General features: G+C 35.5%; 1 protein-coding gene and 1 long non-coding RNA gene across 2 annotated transcripts; one reads left to right on the top strand and one right to left on the bottom strand.

Annotated features, from left to right (window-relative positions):
• Positions 1–308: 308 nt before the first annotated feature.
• LOC124451007 lies at positions 309–1,420 on the bottom strand. Its single transcript, XR_006950306.1, has 5 exons — positions 1,369–1,420; positions 1,109–1,289; positions 883–1,039; positions 613–786; positions 309–372 (listed from the first exon to the last, which is right to left on the bottom strand). It is a non-coding gene; the product is annotated as an uncharacterized LOC124451007 (long non-coding RNA).
• A 2,152-nt stretch (positions 1,421–3,572) lies between these two features.
• LOC124450897 lies at positions 3,573–5,091 on the top strand. The gene is made up of 5 exons (XM_047001552.1): positions 3,573–3,636; positions 3,842–4,210; positions 4,295–4,505; positions 4,722–4,813; positions 4,905–5,091. Exons 2-5 carry the CDS (start codon positions 4,055–4,057, stop codon positions 4,998–5,000), a joined length of 555 nt encoding a protein of 184 aa, XP_046857508.1. The 5' UTR covers positions 3,573–3,636; positions 3,842–4,054; the 3' UTR covers positions 5,001–5,091.
• The last annotated feature ends 12,308 nt before the right edge of the window (positions 5,092–17,399 follow it).

Consider the following 17,399-nt stretch of genomic DNA (forward strand, 5'->3'; position numbering starts at 1 on the left):
CACAGCAGTACCTGACTGACGCATATTGTAGTCTGACAAGGTCAAATTCTTGAGCAAACTTGGTTTGTTCCTAAAGTCATTAGGTCCATATGGAAAGCCTTTAATTCGCCGATTAAGTTCATCAAGAGTGAACATTTTCTCTTTGAATATAAACTTTCTTAGCATTACTTTTAAATGCAAAGGCAAAACTCCCTCAAGGATGTCATGCATGATATCTGAAGGAAGACCATCAACCACATGATAATATTTCGAACAATTTAATAAGGACTGTGTCTTGACACCATAAATAAAAGAATTTGGATCAATTTTTGAAAAGGCAGCATGCCGGTCATACATCTCCCTGGAACGCATGGTAAACTCTTCTTCTGTGAACTAAACAAGACAACAGATTTTTTTGAAGTTTCAGGCATCATAAAAAGATGATAGCCTTACTCAGTTATAATGCCAAAACCTGACTTAGGCAGTTCATTTTCACAGTACTTTCAAAACATGACATTAGTCAATTTATAATTTTGCTGTGGCTAAAAATGCAAAAAAAAGTATAGCAAGATCCAACATTTCCTCTAGCTGGTTATGCCTTGGCAGTAATATGCTGAAATTTAATAGAACTACCTTTGTTTGAAATTCATCCAATATACCCATACAAAATCGACATGGCCTTTTTGCTGAAAAGCTCTCCATAAAGCCTCCGATACCATTGCTGCCAAGGTTATCTGCTAAAACCAAGCTCAAGGTACCTTCAAAAGATCTAATGGACTGCCCTATATTTAGTTGAACTCCATTTTCCTGTAAAGGGAACGTTGAATGGTCAGATTGTTCTTTTCTGTTTGTTGATACATAAATTATCAAAAAGCTGCAACAAAATGAAATTTCAACACTTACTGATTCTAGCAATGCCACATCAGTCATCAAAGGCTTCAAAACTTTTGCCATACTATACTTTTTTATCCACTTCACAGGGCACAATTGGCAAGATTCAACATTTTAAGGGATGATCTGTACTTTGGATGTATATTTCCTAAAATCCAATAAAATCCACCTATAGAAAAAAATCAGAAGTACTTTAGCATTGATGGGCATGGAATAACATAGCCTTTTATTGCTATACCTAGCTTGTGCACAGTTGCCTTTGCTCCTAAAGAATTTGCTACTTCAAAGTCATCATAGTAAAGAAGAATCTGAAGAGCCTTATGGTTGACTGAAAACAGTGGATGGCGACCAGGATTAAACTGCTCTCCATCACAAAAGTCTCGCATATTCCCATCTAAACTTTGGTGAGGGTTTCAAACCTAACAAAAAATTAACAGAAGTTACAGCAGCATATTAGTTTTTGCAATTGTAAACTTTTACTTTAACAACATTTCTTACTTGTGACATGATGTCAATTTGATTAAGCAAATGCTCCAAGACCTTTATTATTGGAATATACTGAAAGGAGTGTTTTTCACTCGGAACTGACCATTCACTTCAGAAGTTACCATCTCTTCTCCAAGCACTATTTCAATTGGGTCCTACAAAATAAGTAGATAATACATTTAGGTAGTAATTAATACATTATACTATCATGTTCTTATAAGAAGTATTAGAATACTTTAAATACGTACCACCATATTTAATGTTTCCCTTAAATACTTGTTTCTATCCTTTGATGCCTGCAATACTTTTTTTGATGCAGAAAGTGAGGGTGGTGACTCAAGTAATTCTTCGAAACCTTCTATATCTTTAATGTCAACACTGGAATGCTCGATGCATAATTTAACTTGCTTTTTAAAATAGTCCTCGTTTTGCTCCATTAACTGATAAGTATTTTCAAGCACTGCATCCGTTGCAGTGTCACCAAGTTGATTGAATTCCTGTGTCTTCAAAGCAAACAATGCCATTTCCTTGACTGAAATATACGTATTATGTTTGTTGTTGCAACCCATCTCAATTGAGTCCAGTGTCGAGTCTGCCACTAGATGGTCATTGTCTTGCGTAATATCGCCGTTCATATCATTGACTTCACAATCAACTGCATAATCAAGGTCACCTTTATGTTTTCGACGCATATGAGATGTTAAAGACGATATCAGTGAATAGGACCGACAACACGAGTCAAACGGACATTTAATCTTGAAATTGGGTTCATGAACATGATAATCTCGAACATGACTCATATATCTCTTGAAAGAGGCAAATGATAGATGCGAGCAATGTATGTTTATACATTTAAATTCTTGCTCTTTCTTCTGGCCATTGAACATATCTGAAGCAACGACTGCGAAAATTGCTTTGATTATTAATCACTAAATGGATCAGCATTTACCGTGATTAGTAGGCCAGAAATCAGTTTGAATTCTGTTTCTTTATAAAATCGATTTAGTAAATATATTCCTGCACATAGCTGTTGTCATAACTGCATGGTCAGAAATAAGTCCGACCTCTGAGAAGAATGTTAATCATAATTATTCCATTTTTTATCCCAGTATCATTATAACCGCCGGCTCTTTACCATAAACGTGTCGTGTGCAGTGTGTATAGCCATTCACAATTTGACCGTTTGTTCTGATTTAACTTGAAAAAGTATTTCGTTCGTCCTAAATCTGTTGAAAATGGGGTCTACACTTAAAGAAACATTTTCCGTTGAAGAAGTTGTGAATTGGCTGGATTTAAATGGTTTTCAAGACATCAGCCAAACGTTTTGTGGTAGGTATTGACTTTGCAATTGCATCATTTGTATTTAGTATTTTGATTATTTTACTACTGCAATAAGATTCCGAATTCGGTTCAGTTTGGGAAACTTTTGTGTTGCGCTGTACTATTGCGATGTCAACCGAAGGTACCATGTGCTATTTTACCGCTATATTTTATTCCTCATCGTGCGAGTTCTAAATCCGTGACTTTTAATATTCGATCGATCGTTGCTACTTGAAAACAAATTCTATATTTTGATATCAAAATTATACTTAGACGAGGGCATTGATGGCGATGCAATGTCCTGCTTGACGGAAGATGCCTTAAAATCATTGGTTGTCAGGATTGGCCCCAGGATGAAGTTATTGAAAGCCATCAAACAAATGAACACTAGATGCTCGACTTCTACATCTGAGTCTGCTAGTGACTTATCTACATGTGATATGCTGGCAAGTGGCAAGACTCCAATTCTCAAGGAAATGCATCAAATCCTGGTGGGCAATCTGGTGTGTGTGAATCACTATCAAGTGCAAGGTAATGAATTGTATTAAAAGACACTGAATTGTAAATATATCTATCATGAGGATGCCTGTGTGTGTGTTTCATAGCAGTGACAACTCAGTAGCAAAAGGCAGAAAACAATGGACATCGCCGTTTGTTCTTCCTGACTATTTCCGCCTTTGGTTGAAGAAACACTTGCAAAGAAATTGAGAATGCCAAAGCAAGTTAGATGCAAGTTCATACAAACAATTTACGACAAAATTTGCCTATTTACTGTGTAAGTTCATTCCATCATTTATATTTTCAGCAACTTTCTCTTGATTTTATCCTGCTGTGGTGTATTATGGCATATTTGTGTCATCGAGAATGGCTTTTGTTGTATAGTTCTCCCACCAAAGGCGAGATGTTTGTCGTGCAATAATTGCAAAATACCCTTTTCTTTCTGATGCAAGTGGTGGCTATGTAAGTCTTTTATTTATAATTGTATATAGTCTTTTCTTATTATTCATCATGTTTGTATAGTTATAATAAAGAAAAAGACATAACAAAAAACGCTGAAATCTGTATTGTTTGTCCATAAACTTGCATACTGATGGCTTGAAGAATTTTATGACAGGTTTCATACAGGCAATTTTAGTGAATTACTCATATGTGATTACCTTTTTAGGAAATTTGGTATCGGTACCTTGGTGAGAAAGTTAAGAATGAATTAAGAAATGAAAGAGCAGACCCTGTTGTCCTATCTAGAAAAAGAAAAAATGTTGATGGCAGTCCAGCTGCAACTAAAATCAGAGCAGCTGTTCGACGAGGAATTGTGAACTGGGCACCTCCACCAATAGATGGCGAGGACGATGTCTGTTCCCAAGCACATGTTTCGTGGATGAAGAAGGAATTGAAAAGAAAACAACCCAACCTCACTTTGGTAAACAAAAAGATGGAATTGACTTATTCCTTTAGGAGGCATATGATAAATGAGGAAAAACATTTGGTGAAGGATATGATGGAACAATATCCTTTCCTGTTTAAAAAAGCCCATGTATGTATTATTCAATACAAATGCATGTTTTGTACATGTTGTTGTGTAATTTTTATAGCTAAAAATGTCCTTTGATTTTTATAGCTAAAATCTGAGTACAGTCGTTTGATGGCAGATAGCTTGGCTGCTGATTGTATTCAAGGCAATTTGCTAGAAGTATCACCCAACATTATCAGAGTAGCAGAGCAAAGGAAATTTGTTTCAGAAGAAGCTAATAAGCTGCTGCTTCTTTGTAAACCTACAAATGACTCTAGTTGTAATGATGATGAAGAGAATGAAAATATTTTATCTGCAGGTAAACATGTCTCACTATGTATGTATAGAACATGCTACATATGTACTGAGTTATTATTTAGTCATTTTGACTTGAAATATTTAAATAAATCATCTTTTGTGCCCATCTGGTCATGCTGTTTTCCCTGAAAAAAATTTGTCATGCCTTTGTTTTTCAAGTGCAACTGATCAATTTAATATCTGTTTATTTTAATGCATGTTTTATTACTTTACATAGAGAACAAAACTTTTGTTGCAATGTGTTTGTTGCCTCATTTACTGGAAAGGAAAACAAAAACTAATAAAAGTCCTGAGTCTTACTTTTACCAGGTTAGTATTGATTGCAGAATATGGATATTTGTATTGAAACTCAAATAATGCAGTGCCTAACTGCTTGATTAAATTTTTTGTCTATTTTCAGTTTGGTGAAGCAGAAGTTGCCATGGCAGCAAGACCTGGAATGGCCCCATTTTGGTTATCAGTGGCTCAGTGGATGATCCCCATCCGGATGATATAACTGTAGTTGCGAAAACCACATTGTAACAAGGTCTGCAGGAATTCTGGATGCACTGGAGTCAATGCTTATATTGTATTACGTATGTAATATTCAATACCTAAAGAATGTGTCAACACATTTCATTTCCTGCAGAGAAATATCATGAAAGTGTTTGACACCCAAAGGTGCCACAAAGGTGTTGGTGTTAATGTCAGAGTTATCGCAACTATGAACCAGAATGTGAACAATAAAATATATGGTTATAGTACAGGATTTAATGATATAATGTAGTTTTATTTAAAATTTTGTTAAGGTTTTAAATAGTTATGTAAGTGGGGGTTACATTTAATAACTTTGTAGTATTTATTATGCTGAAATTTACTTTCATAATACATTTATATGCTATTTTGCTCTTTGTTTTGTTTTTCAGAGCGTTGTCAATTCAATTTAAGAATGCACTGTCTAATGTATATGTTTACACTACTCTAACTATGCTTACATTCGTAGTGTAAACATACACTAGAGATATTACACCATTAGAGTGTATTATTACATCCCATTTGTATATTTACCTTTGAGGTGTATATTTACACTCTCTTGATGTAAAAAATGAGGCAAGAGCAAATACACCCGATGGGTGTATTTTTACAATGTCAATTTACACCTCTTTGGTTTTCCTACAGAGGCAGAAATTTATACCATTTTTCGTGTTCACAGTACACTTCGAAATTTAGAGTGTAGTCTCATATGTGTAGTGACGTTGAGAAGCACATTATAGTTTAAAATTCTCAATCTTAAACTATCTAATATCAAGATTAATCTCTGTGTATTTGGTGTTATCATCTCTCTATATCATTGGGAATGTATTTGGTATAGGCATAAAACATCTCACTTCATGGTGGGGAAAAATGTCGAATGGTGTGTGCTAATATTATTGGGTTAAGCGTATTACCGTGAGTAATGTAAAATTCGTCACATTGCTCATGTTTAAAGCAATATTTTAAGTAAAAGGATTCTTTAGTGAAATGAAAGAATCATGGAATTATGTACTCAATCACACTTCCATACTGTATGAATCATTTTCTCGTTGAGTCGGTTGATGCCGAAGATTAAAAATTTGTCTTAGAAGATCTGACTGAGCAGAAAACTTGCGTGCTTATTTTTTCAAAATGTATGCCATAATATTTATTAAACGCAGTGTTTTGGGAAATATACCCAAAGGTCGAGAAATAAAAAACAAATGTGAATATTCATGTTAGCTACAATAAATGTTATGACGAATGACTTCCTTGGCCCCAAATGTGGACCCTGTTTTTTTCCAAAACAAAACCAAATGGGAGGGAAAACCGGTGGATCCGGTAAAAAAACCCTCCAATAATTAAAAAGATCAAAATTTAGAAAAATTTCTTTAAATTTTTGTTGTTTTTAAGATTTTTCATATTTTTGTTGTTTTCAATGATCCCGATGATCTACTTTAGCATGCAGCGTAGTCAGGTCGCAGCTTCGTCGTTCGTATCTTAAATTCACAAAGCGACCAAAAAAGCGTTGACAAAAGAAGCAGCGACAAAAAAAGTTGACTGACTACCCTATTTATTCACACCGCAAATATTTTGTGTTTGAACATAAGAAACGAAAACTTTAGTAGAGAACGAAAAATGAAAGAGTGCGAAGTGTTAACAAAAATTTTAATGAATAGACAAAAAATAAAAACTAATAGCAGCTCATACATAAATCATATGAAAAATTCATTCAGTACGTTCGACCTGATCATTCCCATACCAATAACAATGAAAAATAAAATGACCAAAGTGACGTCGTGACTTGCATAAAAATTATTTTTGTCTACTAGATTTCATTCGATCAAAATTTCTATGTTGCTTCATTAAGACTTTTATTAATAGCTGCCTTTCACTCGTGTGTTTTGTCCGAAAATTTGACATTTGTGAAAATTTAGTTTTACGGAAATTTTTAACGGTTGAATTTAAAAATTCGTTATACTTATTAATAGTATGCATAACGAAAGTCACAAGTGAGAATCTTTCAATAAGGATGCTTGTTTCTTCGTCCTTCTGTCCAACTTGATCGCACATTCATTGTCTAGTTATTAGGCCTACAGACATAGCGACTCTATAAAAAAACAGATTATAAATGTCAGCATAATGAATGACTAAAATCAGAAATTATATATTTTGCAAAGAACAAAACTTTAATACCTGATTTTCAAGCATTGTCCTGGTCCGTCTGATACAGGCATCTTAGTAGGTCTTTACCCCTTTTTTTACAGCGCAGTTTTTACGTGTATATAGTAGAAGTTTTATTGTAACATTTTTATCTAAAAAATTCAATGAACCCTACTTGCAGCATTGCAATTTTGTTTATAAACGTTTATTGAAATTAGTAAAAAGTAGCGAGTGAAAGCCAGCTATTTTCTCACAGCATTTGATATCTTTTCTTGACTTTTTTTAGCTAACATAGGTGTTTTTCATGATTTTGGTTCAAATTATAAAAATAGACCATTAGGATCATTTTTGAATATCTCATGCAGTTACTCATAGCTATAAGTTAATTTTAAAACTCATCTACTCAACTTACAAACCACAAGACATGGATCATATTTTTCCTCTCGCTTGTTTTCCATCTTCGTAGATTATAGTCCAGTCATTTCAACGTTAATGTTCACACGTACAAATGCCGTTATGCAATGTCCATTCAATACGTTTACACCATTCCATACATAAAGTAATCGACGTTACCAATAAAGGGGCTATTGGTATTATGAATCACCATTTCGATAGGTTACTGTTTACGATGCACTTTTTTGGTAACTTCAAGTGAAGGAAAAGGGATCACTTCAATACCCCAGTTATATCATCACTCAAAGAATGCTTAGTGTAGATTTGATCTCCTATGAATTTCAACTGACCACCTTATAAAGACAGAATTCACCTTTCTTTCTACAACGTTAAAGTGACTAAGTTTCTGTTTGTTAACATTTGTTTAATTCACGTCATGACTAAAATTTTAATTGTGATTGGCTCCTTAGGAGCTTTTCAACTTTTACAAAGACAATAAGTAATTCTTCTATGTATTTGAACAAAAAAAGTTATTAGGATCTACAAATTTTTTTTGCGTTTTAATGTCATTATGCAAAGCAAAGATGCATTATGATGTAGGTTAAGACTCATGAGACGATAATGAATTTATATACTAAAGTTTATTTTTTCCTAATATTCATTGAATCTTGTCATATGTTGCCAAGTTAATGTTAGGAGAGAATTTAAGGGCGTTCTGTTTTCCTCGAGGTTCTACTACTAAAAAAAAAGTAGAGAGTCGTAGAAAAACGAGCAAAAAAAAACAGTTACGGTTCTCATTTACTGCAAGTCTACACCTTAATCTATGAAAACTGCACTTCTATGCACTCAACCACATAGTGCGTTGAAGACAGATGGCAAATTTAGTGTATTTATATTCATTTCATATATTCAGTTATAACTAATGTGACATTGAAGAAACAAACTAAAAATCAGCAGCATCAATAAAAACCATTAAAATATTTACAAGATAGTCACTTACATTTGTAGTTTCCAGCCGTAGGATCTATTTTCATTTATGATATCGAAACAAGTAGCTACGTGTGTCACACATTTCATAAGAGTTTTCCTCTTTCAAATTTCTTTTTGCTGCTGCTATCAATATTTAGGATGTGATACTGATAGGATATATCTGTACATAGTGGCTTTCAAATAACGTGTCATTGAGGAGAGTTGAAGGCAACAACTTTATTTTGATTGGCACAATCACAAATCTTTATACTTGTCGTCTATGTGTAAAGTCTTGATCCATCTCATATGAACAACATCTGCCTTCCATGACGTCTCGTGGTTTATATGTGGCTTGAAATGGATAGTATCTTTATAAATAGTGTTGAGCATGTCATTATATGTATTTGTTCCACATGATTGTTTAAAAATCATTGTTTGTACTTGAACAAATTACCGGATATCTATCAAATCTAATTTTTAAAAATTAAACGTATTGTTGCCAAACAAAAGAACTATGTTCTCCCTACATTAATACACTTGAAATGCTAGTAACAATTGACCATTTTTCAGCGATATTACGTCAATCATTTATTGATTAAATTATTCAGCCTATTAAATAACGCTAATATCACAGAACAAGAATATGCAGAATATAATGGTCACTCGTGTCGGAACCTTTGATGTTTTTATTCTCGCGCATGTCGCACCGCGCATTGTGGCCGCCATTTTTACAGCCAGTTGATTAGGGTTTTTGACTTTTTCCCAACCTTCAAAATGATCAAAAGTCATTTCTAAAGTCAAAATATTCTCGAATTCATTATTAAGAATTGATGTCATGTAATTTTAATGGTTGGAAACCGTAACAAACCCTAATCAACTGGCTGGAATAATGGCTGACGTGAGAACACGTTGAACACCTAAGTGACCCTTCTGTATAGTTATTATTCTGTGTTAATATTATGATTCTGGGATTGAAGATGATGGTGACGTCAATCAGAACGCCCTTAAACCATTTCTACAACTTGTCAAGATATGACTGTAAGATTCAATGAAGATTTGGTCAAAGTTAAAGTCTAGTTTTTAAATTCATTAAGAACTTGCGAATCTTAACCTACCCTACAACATCATGCATCGTTACTTTTGCCTTACGACATTAAAACGCAAAAGAAATCGTAAGATTCTAACGATTTTTTTATTTTAACTCGTTGAGTGGCGCTGCTGTTTTATATTCCTTTACTGTGGATATGCTGACCAGAAGCAAAAAGAAAAAACTTTCACGCAACAAGGAAACCTCTGGGGACAACTGGGTGTTATAATTATTGTTACCACCACGACCCTCGAGTAACTTAATTCTTCTTTCCAGACCTGCAATTTTGCAATATAACATCAGAAATTTTTTAAAGTAATATTCACGAACAGCAGTGACTTGGTCAACAAGTCTTCGCAATGGAGTGATAAACTCTGGACGTAGTACGAAGTTACCAAGCTGTATAACAAATGCCATAACATATCGTAACAAGAGGCTCACGTGATTAATTGGAGTGTTCTGAATTTATAAATTTGTAAATGGGCGAATTTATAAATGTGTACTTCATGTAAACCTGATGCAGCTGCATTTAACTACAAAGTCAACGATTTTAACATTGCTTGTTTCAAATTTTAAAATTTCTAAGCATTTTTATACCATACTATCATATCAAGGGTTTTTGACGTAAAATTTTTTCATGCAGAACAAATGCGAGATTGTCGGTAGGAGCTACTACGCATCTACTACTGCTGACATGAAATTATAAGTCAGTCGAAACATTCTTACTTTATCATGGTTGAATCCAATGGCTTGAAATTCACATTTAGTCGGCACTTCATCACAATTCGTACTTTCATGATGTTCAATATCTTTCCTTGGTATCATTTGAATACAATACTTACAAACCACTCGATAATTTTCACACATTATTTCTTCGTGCTTCTATATGTTAATATAAAAACAACATTTTTGTGCAAAGATTTGCGTAGGATGATCAACAAAGGAAAGTTCCATCTGATATATAAAATTGCGTTGGAGACAGTTGTTTATGCTTTATAATGTGAGGTGAAAAGGTTCACTTGGTTTAACATCAATGTAAACACCACGTACAACAGAAAACGTAACGTCACTTGGTTTAACCCACCCTACAGCAAAAACGTAAAAACACACATCGCCCATGACTTCCTACAACTTATCGACAAACATTTCCCACCAAATACTATACTCTCCAAGATATTCAACCGACACACAATACGCGTAAGCTACAGCTGCGGCGAAAACATGAAAACTTTCATAACCAGACACAACAAGACTATTTTAAAAAGACTTAACCCAGACACAACCCAGAACAAGAACAACCCACCAAAGAAATGTAACTGCAGACAGAAACATCTATGCCCGACAAATGGCAATTGCCTGAAACCCAACGTGATTTACAAAGCCGACGTGACAACGACTGACAACAACGAAACAAAAACTTACATAGGTGTTACTGCATGCGCTTTTAAGACACGATATCGAAACCACATTAAATCCATTACGAACATTAAATACCGGAACGAGACAGAACTTTCTAAATACACGTGGACACTAAAAGAAAACAAACGTAACTACAACATTAAATGGGACTTCATCAAACAACTTCCACCTCCGAACAAAAACCAAAGAACCTGCCGTCTTTGCCTTGAAGAAAGGCTACTTATCCTGAAAGGACGTAAAAAGAACATTTTAAATAAACGTTCCGATATGTTTAGTGCATGCCGTCATGTAACTTAACACCTATTAGTCGATGTATATAGTCAGCAAATAATATATAATCTGTCAGTTGCCTGAAGATCGCCCTACGGCATGAAACTTCGAGTAGCGACAGCAAACAATTGTCCATTTTATTTTAGTTCATTTTATATATATATATATATATATATATATATATATATATATTTGAAAATTGGTAACCCAGGCATATTATGATAATGATAAGGATTCTCTGGATTTGTTTTAAATTTATTAAGCTTTCAACTCGGTGCTTCGAGCCTTCGTCAGAATGTGACAATATATTATTTACAAAGATTTTGTAGGCGTTTGGAGCGTCTGATTGGTTGGTTGGTAGTTGAGTTGATATTATTGGATGGTATAAGATGCGTTGTCATGGTTTCGTGTATCGATTACGTTAATGAAATTGAGTGTTTTATTTTAGTCGTTGTGTTATTAGTTTGTTGTTTTGGTTTTGTCTTTAGTTGTGAATAGATGATGGGATGTCAATATGTCTGTTAATTGTGTTGTTGTCTTTGCTGTACCATGCCTCTTTGAATTCTCGTGCGTGTTTTGTCTGTGCGCGTCCAAGAAGTTGTGTTTTGTCCAGTCAAATGTGTGGTTGGTATCGTAGGTATGTTCTGCTGGTAGTGATTTTGGGTCGCGTCGTTTGATGGCATTCTTGTGTTCAGTGAGTCTTGTTTCAATTTTCTTGACGTTTGTCCTATGTACTGTTTGGGGCAATCCATGGTATCATGTAGACCGCGTTGGTTGTGTCGAATGTCGTTGTTCGGTCTTTATGTTTAGTGAAGTATGATTTGAGTTTGTGTGTTGGTTTATGTGCGATGTTTATTTTGAATGGTCGGAGTAGTCTTGATGTCATTTCTGATGTTCCGTTTATATGGTAATGTCACTATTTTACTGGTCTGTCTGTATCTTCGTTAGGTTTTTCAGTTTGTGGTTTGTTGTGTATTTTGTTTAATACTTTGTTGATAAAGTTTCGTGGGTAATTGTTGTTTATGAATGTAGAGTATAAGTAGTTGCGTTCATTCTTCTTGGCTTCTTCTGTATTGCAGTGTTTTAATCCTGTTAAAGAGAGTTCGTATGCAACTAATTTTGTGTTGTGTTGGGTGATTGCTATTAAAGTTGAGTATTTGGTCTGTGTGTGTGTTTGCGGTATACTTGTGTGTTTAGTGTACCGTCATCTGTTCTCGTTAGTAGGATGTCGAGGAAGGTAAGTTGTTTGTGTTCTTTCGTCTTTGGTAAAGGTAATGTTCTTTGTGGTATTGTTTATGGTGTAGGATTTGTTGTCTTTCTTGACTATGGCAAAGATGTCGTCGACATATCTTTCCATAGTTTGATGTTTGTGTTGTTTGTGACTGATTGTGTTTCGAGGTGTTGCATGACAGCTTCTGCGAGGAAGGTGGATAGTGGTGATCCCATTGGTGTGCCTGAAATTTGTCTGTAGTATGTGTTTTGGAAGGTGAATTCAGTGGCGAGGCAAAGGTTGAGTAAGTCTAGGATGTCATTTTGTCTAGTTGTGTTGTAGCTTGCCAAGTTTTGTCGTTTGTGAGTAGTTCGTTTGTAATTTGTTTGGCAATGTCCAGTGGTAAGAGTGATGTTACGTCGTAGGATATCATGATTTCGTCTGGTCGTAGTTTAATGTTTCAATACTGGCGAGGAAAGTGGTGGCATTTCGGATGGTGTGAGGTGAATTTTGACTAATGGATATAGAATGTTATAAAGATATTTTGAAAGTTCATACGTGGGAGATCCAGGAAGAGATACAATTGGTCGTAGCGGGTTGTTTCTTTGTGAATCTTTGGAAGTCCATAGAATTTGGCGGTGGAGGAGTCGTTGGGTCGGATTCTTTGTAGACGGTTTCGTTAAGTTTCTTTTGTCTTTTAGTTGTTTTAATTTCTTGTTGATGCGGTTGGTAGTGGTTTTGTTGGGGTCTGTTTGTAGAGGTTCATACGTGTTGGTGTCTTGTAAGAGGGTCGTCGCTTTGTTGATGTAGTCTGATTTGTCCATTATTACAGTTTTGCGTCCTTTGTCGGCTGGTAGTATGACTATGTCTTCGTCGTTTCGTAAGTTTCTGATAGCTTTTTGTTCTTTGTTGTTAAGCGTGACTGGTCTTTTGAGGCAGAGGTTTGTTGTTACTTTGTGGCGAATGTCTTCTTTGATTTCATCATTTAAGTTGGTCAATTTTAGTGATGATTCCAGATCGGCAACGAAGTCTAGTTTGTCGGCGTCCTTGATGTTGTAATTTGCCTTTGCTTAAAATTTAGTCTGCTGTACGGTGAGTGGTTTGCTTGATATGTTCTTGACCCATGAATGCGTGTCGAATTTCTTAAATGATCTCGATTTTGTAGTTTTCGTTGGAGTTCGTTGTGTCGTTTTGTTCGATACGCGTTTGTTGTTTCTTTGATAGTTTCGTCAATGGATTTGGCATCTGTTTGTGTGATGTGATTCGTGACAGTTTCTCGATGTTGGTTTAATTTTCGTTTGTAGATTCGTAAGCGGTTGTGAGCGTCAGATATGAGGATGTTCAGCATACGTCGGCCGTTTGATTGTGCTATTTGTTGGGCATAATTCGTTTTTATTGGTGGTTGGTAGTTGATACTGTTCGGTATGATTCGGTAGTTGATACTGTTCGGTAGTTGATACTGTTCGGTATAACAGTAGTTGATACTGTTCGGTAAGATTGCCCCAAACAGTACATAGGACAAACGTCCAAGAAAATTGAAACAAGACTCACTGAACACAAGAATGCCATCAAACGACGCGACCCAAAATCACTGCTTGCAGAACATACCTACGATACCAACCACTGACTGACTGGACAAAAACCGCTGCACTTGGACGCACTGGAACAAAAACGAGAATTCAAGGGCATGGTACAGCAAAGACAACAACATTATAACATGACATTGACATCCCATCATCTATTCACAACTAAAGACAAAACCAAAACAACAAACTAATAAATACAACGACTAAAATAAAACACTCAATTTCATTAACGTAATCGATTACGCTGAAACCATGACAACATACATCCAATAATTATCAACTCAACTGCACGCCAACCACCAATCAGATTTCCAAACGCCTACAAAAATCTTTGTAAATAATACTATTGTCACATTCTGACGAAGGCTCGAAGCACCGAGATTGACTTAATAAAATTTTAAACAAATCCAGAGAATCCATCATTATCTATACCTGGGTACCAATTTTCAAATATATTAAATTGACATATGGATGGATACTCAGAATAACAAGAAAGTGGGAATTATTCGCACGCAGAAATATCGACGTTGGAGCAACTACACTTCTTACACAACTGCAAACAACAGCGAATCCTACCGAACAGTATCAACTACCAACCACCAATAAAAACGAATTATGCCCAACAAATAGCACAATCAAACGGCCGACGTATGCTGAACATCCTCATCTGACGCTCACAACCGCTTACGAATCTACAAACGAAAATTAAACCAACATCGAGAAACTGTCACGAATCATCACACAAACAGATGCCAATCCATTGACGAAACTATCAAAGAAACAACAAACGCGTATCGAACAAAACGACACAACGAACTCCAACGAAAACTACAAAATCGAGATCATTTAAAATTAACACCGACGCATTCATGGGTCAAGAACATATCAAGCAAACCACTCACCGTACAGCAGACTAAAATTTTAAGCAAGGCTTAAATTACAACATCAAGGACGCAGACAAACTAGACTTCGTTGCCGATCTGGAATCATCACTAAAATTGACCAACAAATGATGAAATCAAAGAGACATTCGCCACAAAGTAACAACAAACCTCTGCCTCAAAAGACCAGTCACGCTAACAACAAAGAACAAAGCTATCAGAAACTTACGAAACGACGAAGACATAGTCATACTACCAGCCGACAAAGGACGCAAACTGTAATAATGGACAAATCAGACTACATCAACAAAGCGACGACCCTCTTACAAGACACCAACACGTATGAACCTCTACAAACAGACCCCAACAAACCACTACCAACCGCATCAACAAGAAATTAAAACAACTAAAAGACAAAAAGAAACTTAACGAAACCGTCTACAAAAATCCGACCCAACGACTCCTCCACCGCCAAATTCTATGGACTTCCAAAGATTCACAAAGAAAAGCCACTACGACCAATTGTATCTCTTCCTGGATCTCCCACGTATGAACTTTCAAAATATCTTTATAACATTCTATCCATTAGTCAAAAATTCACCTCACACCATCCGAAATGCCACCACTTTCCTCGCCAGTATTGAAAACATTAAACTACGACCAGACGAAATCATGATATCCTACGACGTAACATCCTCTTCACATCCATACCACTGGACATTGCCAAACAAATTACAAACGAACTACTCCAACGACAAAAGCAGCTACAACACAACTAGACAAAATGACATCCTAGACTTACTCAACCTTTGCCTCGCCACTGAATTCACCTTCCAAAACATACTACAGACAAATTTCAGGCACACCAATGGGATCACCACTATCCACCTTCCTCGCAGAAGCTGTCATGCAACACCTCGAAACACAATCAGTCACAAACAACACAACATCAAACTATGGAAAAGATATGTCGACGACATCTTTGCCATAGTCAAGAAAGACAAAACTGAACAAATCCTACACCATAAACAATACCACAAAGAACATTACCTTTACTAAAGACGAAGAACACGACAAACAACTTACCTTCCTCGACATCCTACTAACGAGAACAGATGACGGTACACTAAACACACAAGTATACCGCAAAAACACACACCAGACCAAATACTCAACTTTAATAGCAATCACCCAACACAACACAAAATTAGTTGCATACGAACTCTCTTTAACAGGATTAAAACACACTGCAATACAGAAGAAGCCAAGAAGAATGAACGCAACTACTTATACTCATTCATAAACAACAATTACCGAAACTTTATCAACAAAGTATTAAACAAAATACAACAAACCACAAACTGAAAACCTAACGAAGATACAGACGAACCAGTAAAATAGTGACATTACCATATATAAACGGAACATCAGAAATGACATCAAGACTACTCCGACCATTCAAAATAAACATCGCACATAAAACCAACACACAAACTCAAATCATACTTCACTAAACATAAAGACCGAACAACGACATTCGACACAACCAACGCGGTCTACATGATACCATGTAAAGATTGCTGACAGTACATGGACAAACGTCCAAGAAAATTGAAACAAGACTCACTGAACACAAGAATGCCATCAAACGACGCGACCCAAAAATCACTACCAGCAGAACATACCTACGATACCAACACATTTGACTGGACAAAACACAACTTCTTGGACGCGCACAGACAAAACACGCACGAGAATTCAAAGAGGCATGGTACAGCAAAGACAACAACACAATTAACAGACATATTGACATCCCATCATCTATTCACAACTAAAGACAAAACCAAAACAACAAACTAATAACACAACGACTAAAATAAAACACTCGAATTTCATTAACGTAAGTACACCGAAACCATGACAACGCATCTTACACCATCCAATAATATCAACTAACTACAACCAACCAATCAGACGCTCCAAACGCCTACAAAATCTTTGTAAATAATATATTGTCACATTCTGACGAGGCTCGAAGCACCGAGTTGAAAGCAATAAAATTTAAAACAAATCCAGAGAATCCTTATCATTATCATATATATATATATATATATTTGAAATTGAACCCAGGCATATTAGAAATGTATAAGGATTCTCTGGATTTGTTTTAAATTTTAATGCTTTCAACTCGGTGAGCTGTTGTCAAATGTGAAATATTGCTTTAAAAGATTTTGGCATTTTTGGAGCGTCTGATTTAGATTGGTTACGTGGTTAGATTCTTGGGATGGTATAAGATGCGTTAATGGTTTCAACATGATTACGTTAATGAAATTCGAGTGTTTTATTTTAGTAGTTGTGTATCCAGTCTATTTCATATCAGTGGTCATCCCTCATTCGTCCGACTATCTCCGAGAATAACGACCAT

Source organism: Xenia sp. Carnegie-2017, unplaced genomic scaffold (genome assembly GCF_021976095.1).
Source record: "Xenia sp. Carnegie-2017 unplaced genomic scaffold, XeniaSp_v1 HiC_scaffold_24, whole genome shotgun sequence".
Classification (NCBI taxonomy): domain Eukaryota; kingdom Metazoa; phylum Cnidaria; class Anthozoa; order Malacalcyonacea; family Xeniidae; genus Xenia; species Xenia sp. Carnegie-2017.